Consider the following 6,017-nt stretch of genomic DNA (forward strand, 5'->3'; position numbering starts at 1 on the left):
TGAGGTCTTCTGCCAGCGTTCGGTGGGTGTTCTATAGGAGCAGTTCCACGTGTAGCTGTATTTCTGAAGTATCTGTGAGGAGGAAGGTGATTTCCGCGTCTTACTCTTCCGCCATCTTGCCTCCATCCCCGATAGTAACTTTTTAATACTCAAGGGTGGGCTTTGGAGAATTATTCATGTTGATTCTGACTAGGGTCTGCCTAGCACTTAAGCAAGGCCTTAGGTTGAAAAAAATTGAGCTATGTAAAATACAGGATGGGAATGATTCACCCTTATAGCATCTTGTATCAAAGGACTTGTAGTATTAGATATTTAGAAGTCAGTGTCAGCATTAGGATGCAGTCAGAGTTGTGTACAGCCCAGAGGAGGAGTCTTTATTCCTGGATGCCGTATTTATGGCGGAAACTGATCCATTTTACCATACCTAGATCGTGGTGACCAAGTTGGGGAAGGGTCTGGAAAGAGTTGTTGAGACAGCATCCTTGACCAGGAAGGACTCAGGTTGGGTGGGGGACAGGAGTATAAAAGAGAGAGCTGGGGATGCTTGGTCTGAAAGAGAGCACTTTGTAGTGACTATCATTGCTGTTTTCAAATATTTGAAGGATGTGCAGATTTTTCTGGGAGCCAAGACAGTTCAACAGAACAGCACACTTGGCTGAGGTCCCAGGCTAAGGGGAGAATTGCTGCTCACAAAATCTGGCTGGTAACATTATAACCCATACAGCTGCCCCTTCCTGCAAATTCCCGGGAGGACCCTAAAGCATTTGAGGCCTGAAGAGAGTGGACTGTTCGGGGCAGAGAGCTCACTAGTCACTGGCTTACCATCTCTTCCAGTGACCTTCCTTTCCCTGCAAGCACCACATGGCTCTTACTCACTTGCTCATAACACCTCCTTCCTCACCATGACTCGTTGGCCAGGAAGTAAAGCAACACCTGGTGTACTCTACCACAGTGCTGCTTAAATTTTAATGTGTACATGAATCATCTGTGGATCTTATTAAAATGCAGATTCTGACTCAAGTGGGCCTTGATTGGGGCCCTATAAGCTGAATTTCCACAGGTGATGCTGCTGCTGGTCAGTGGACCATCCTTGAGTAACAAGGCTCTACTACAAATAATGAGTCTACTCTTTAGGCTGCAGTCAAGCACTGTCAGGCCGAATGGCCACCTCCTCTATGTTGCTTTCAGGACTAAGCCGTAAATCTGTATTAGCAGAGGGTTACTGCCTGGAAATCTGCTTTTTTCCCTTCCCAGCACTCATGAAACACTTAAAAAAAATTTATTTACTTATTTATTTTTGGCTGCATTGGGTCTTCGTTGCAGTGCACGGGCTTTCTCTAGTTGCAGGGAGCGGGGGCTACTCTTTGTTACGGTGCACAGGCTTCTCATTGCAGTGGCTTCTCTTGTTGTGGAGCACGGGCTCTAGGCGCGCGGGCTTCAGTAATTGTGGCTCATGGGCTCTAGAGCACAGGCTCAGTAGTTGTGGCACACGGGCTTAGTTGCTCTGCGGCATGTGGGATCTTCCCGGACCAGGGCTCGACCCCGTGTCTCCTGTACTGGCAGGCGGATTCTTAACCAGTGCACCACCAGGGAAGTCCCTCATGAAACACTTTTATCCAGATATCAATTAGCCATCTGGTTTCTTTGTCATCTCTAGGGCCACTTCTGCAGTTATCCAACTTTTGTTTTTCTTTTTTTAATTGCCTGAGAGCATTCTCAGGCCACAGGATTTGGCCCTGTCTGCAGGCTAGAAATGCTGGGGAATTACTGTCACCTGTAAGCAGTTCTCACCTCTAACATGTTTGTTTTTTTAAAAATTAAACACCATCTTGACTTTTCATCCAAGTTGTTTGAGATACAGCAGTTTTTGTATGTGTACATGATGCTGTCAGATACTTTACCCCAAGACACAAGTATCCATTTGCCTAACATTGGGACACATTTGTTTTCTCATAACTGTATATTTGTGATTATCTCAAGGTACCCACTTACTCCAATTCATTGCAAAATGATCTTTAAAAGATCTGTTTATAATACATTGAGCATTTGCTCAATGAGGCCATAACCCCAGGAATAATGATCAAATCTTGTTAAATGTATATGCCTCTCTTTTTCTTTTTCTTTCTTTTTTTTAATGATTCAAGTTATCTGGAGTATTTTTGATTGTCATTGATTGAGGTCTTTTCAAGGTCATGTCTCTTCCCCCAGCAGTAGCTTGTTGGTCAAAATAAAGTGATTGGAAGTGTTTTTATGATGTGTTGATCTTGCTACAGTCTCAGGTGTCAGGTCCTACTGCTTTTCCATACAGGAGCTGTGTGGTCTCTGGCAAGGTACTTAATATCTCTGATCATCTGTGAACTCATCTGTAAAATAGTGATGATAATATTTACCTTGAAGAAATTAAATGAGATATTTATGAAAGCACTTGGCCCATTTCCAGCACATGCCAGTCACTTTTAAAATGACAGCTTTGCCTCCCATTTGTTTCTCTTAGGCCAATTTCTAGCTTTTTTGGAGGGAGGGGCACATATTTTATTTCCTTTTTCACTATTCTCAAAGCATCTTGAGAACAGGATCTGTATTTTAAATCCTATCTTAGCTTTTCACTATGTGTTCAGTCATGATACGAATAAATTAATGAATGACTAGATAATCTCTAAGGTTTTCCTGACCTTTTAAGTCTTCTGATTGTTCGATCCTTCCAGTGTTCTGGCTGCTTAGAAAAAAATTGGGAAATTCTCTTAAAATGAATGTCTTCTATATTAAGGGATTTCCTCCTTAGTAGTCTTAAAAAATATGTGTTATATTATTACTAGTAAGTATGTACCTGGGCCCAGGAGTCGGCTGCAATAGTATAAGTAACATTTTCAATTTGTCATCTTGGGCCTGATTCTCTGTATAGTGCAAATGAGATAGTCAGAGGCTGGTCTTGATTTTGCTTCCCCTGCAGTGCTCTCTTGGGACGATCTCTGTGAAAGATGAGCAAGAAATGTGCATTTGTTTTCATATGTGACGTGAGATTTGGAAGTTATGCATAATAGAGGCTGAGTTTCATGATATCTTCATCTCAGTCCTCATGGAAGATGCATTTTATGTTCTGGATTAAATGTGCCTGGGCTAGTGGGGTCAGGCCAACTCAACGGATTAGAGGAGAAGTAGTAGGTCCTTGCAGATCTTGGGATTGAACCTGGTTATCTGTCTAGGCAAGTAGTTCTTGAGTTGTCTGTATGAATAAGCTGCTGGGAGATAGTGCCAGTTGAGGCCATCTTTACTACTTTGTCCTGTGCCTCTGGGATGGGCACCAAACTGGTATAAAGTGCGTAGACTGTCACATCTAGACCTGAGTTTAAATCCTGGCTTGGTATGTTACTTAATTCCGGAATCTCAGTTTTTTTTTAATATTTCAGAAGGGGTAATATCAGTCTTACAGTTTTTCGTGAGTGATAGATTAGATAGTACATGTCAAATGCCTAGTGCAGTGCTCGGCAGTGAGATTGGGCTCTGTGTTGATGATGATCATGGTGACACATTTCAGAAGGGACACGTAGGAGACTAAGTAGGCTGCCAACCATGAAAGTATCAGCCCTGGTGTGTGACTGAGGGGTGTCCCAAAGTTGGCTGCCTTTTATGACTAAAGTGCAGACTACAGTGGTGGTGCTAAAAGTTTTTCATGGATCTGGAAAAAGAAGGTAACAATCTGGGGAAAGAAAAACTTAATTGTATGTTTCATTCCACGAAATTTTGAAATACTGACACATATGTGAGTAGTTTAAAACTTTGCTCCCCTATTGATCATCTAAGAGTTGTTCTTCACTTACAGCTTCTTGTCAAGAGGGAAGTTAAAAAAAAAAAAAAAAAAAAAAGAAAGAAAAAAAATAAAGCCTTACTCATCTCTTCTCTGACAGTTTATTTCCATTCTGAACTATGCTTAAGCGACACTGCACCAAGCTTTGCTAATTAGCTTGTGGCCTGTCACTCACAGCGGATCATTCAGTCTCCATTTCAGGGCTTCAGGCTGTCACCGTGAGGGCTCTCAGACAGAAGGTGAGTAGGGTTCCATACTGTACAATTGATTGTGGGTTGTGGTTCTTTGCGTCAAGCTGAGCTAATTTTAGATTCTGGGAATCCTGGTAGTAAGTCATGAGGATTGATGATAGCTGTGATATCCAGAAGTAAAATAAAACACATTTTTGTTCTTTACATACAGCTATTTCGAACTGGAGAGCAGTGGTCTGAGGGATGAGATTCGATATCACTACATACATAATGGCAGGCCCAGGACGGAGGCACTTCCGTACCGGATGGCTGACGGACAGTGGCACAAGGTCGCACTGTCAGTTAGTGCCTCCCATCTCCTGCTCCACGTGGACTGCAACAGGTATGACTTTGCCTTTGATCTTTCGTGATTGTGCCCTTGAAATTGAGCAATGGGGAAGGGATAAAGCCAACCCCCTCCAAGCCTTGCTGGGAAACAAACCAAAGGACCCTAATCGTCATTTAACATACTGAAATGGGCCATTAGGCGTGCTGGAATGACCAACTGTAATATGTTAAGAAAACAGTTCATTAAAATGGAAACATATCCGGCAATTAGGAAGAACTGTACAAAAGGTTGATTATAGATGGGGGAATATTAAGTGCACCTCGGTGTACTCCAGGTACCAGCTGGAATTCCGTAGAGCTGTGATCACAGTTAACTGTGATATATTGTTGAGTTCGTTCCACTTGGAAGGGAATGAGCTGGTCTACCTTCGAATGAATCTGAGAAGGCAGTGCTAGTGGAGCGGCTAATCCTATTTGACTTCATCAAGCACAGCTTTGCTTAAATATTTTTTCCAAATGGCAACTTCTTAAAGAGGCTGTTCTTTGAATCTTTTGGAATTGATGACATTTATCCTCTGCAGAGGAATGCGCCTCCCAGCTTGTCAGAGGATGGCAGGACTACTTTGAAGTCGGGGCTTTCACAGGAGGTTGTGGGTTGGGTTGAGAAGGAGATATTGGCTCCCGTGTCCGTCCCTGGGCAGGGAGGTTGACTGCCAGCTGAAGAAAGGACACTGTTGGTCTCTATTGGATCACTTGTGGCTGGACAGCTGGATAATGGTGGTCAAGGGAAATAGTTTGATTTCTCCAGAACCCACTGAAAGTCCTTATGGATAGTGATCTGAGTCCTATTATAGAGAATTTTTGGTGCTGCAAGGTAGCTATGAATTGTTGGTTTTCATTAATGATACTGGCAAAGTTCAAATGATTGTTCGGCCACAGAACTTGTTCTCTTGGGCCCAGGATAAGGTACAAGCATGTTGGGGACATCCTCCCTTCTGGCACCCAATGGAAGGAAGCATAATCCAAGGTCAGTCATCTCCACACTGCATTTCTGATGACATGATACTTCAACGTACTTGCCATTCCAGTTCTGCAGTCTCTTTTAGAAGAAGACCTGGAGAGGCAGGGAACAGAAACTAGTGTCAGGTTTAAGGGAAGTCCCGCCATCTTAAAGTGAGTCTTGGTACAGTTTGATGTCATCTGTTTTGGGCGCTTTCTGGATTTTTCTGAAGAATCGTGGCTTCAACTAGATGTAATGTGTGTGCCTGGACCACGTTTCCATAGAAACCACAAACTCCTTTTTACTGTGGGCTGGGCAGGCTGGGCAGCCAGCCCTCGGTCACTAACTCCACTTCCACCTTCAAGAGGTTATTGGCTCTTTCAATTCTCTAGAACTAAAGTGGCCTGTCAGGGAGCACTGTTGCTCCCCCCACCCACCACTCATGCTGCCCCAATGGGAGAGAAGAAGGGTCCTGCATGTCCTCCTATGCCATAGGCCAGAAAGGAGCCTCGAAGTCCTCCTTTAGTAATTCCCAAATGAAAAGTCCTGGAGACACCACTGTTTTCTTTTTTTTTTTTTTTTTTTTTTTTTTTTTTCGGGCCTCCCTCTGTTGTGGCCTCTCCCGTTGCGGAGCACAGGCTCCGGACGCGCAGGCCCAGCGGCCATGGCTCACGGGCCCAGCCGCTCCGCGGCA

General features: G+C 43.7%; 1 protein-coding gene across 1 annotated transcript in view; it reads left to right on the plus strand.

The window, feature by feature from the left end:
- Nucleotides 1-6,017, plus strand: part of NELL1 (neural EGFL like 1) — a 939,503-nt gene that overhangs the window by 156,243 nt on the left and 777,243 nt on the right. The window contains exon 4 of the mRNA XM_024118844.1: nt 4,208-4,378. Within this exon, the coding sequence (XP_023974612.1) occupies nt 4,208-4,378 (171 nt within the window). The remainder of the gene's footprint in view (nt 1-4,207; nt 4,379-6,017) is intronic.

Source organism: Physeter macrocephalus, chromosome 16 (genome assembly GCF_002837175.3).
Source record: "Physeter macrocephalus isolate SW-GA chromosome 16, ASM283717v5, whole genome shotgun sequence".
NCBI classification, from domain to species: domain Eukaryota; kingdom Metazoa; phylum Chordata; class Mammalia; order Artiodactyla; family Physeteridae; genus Physeter; species Physeter macrocephalus.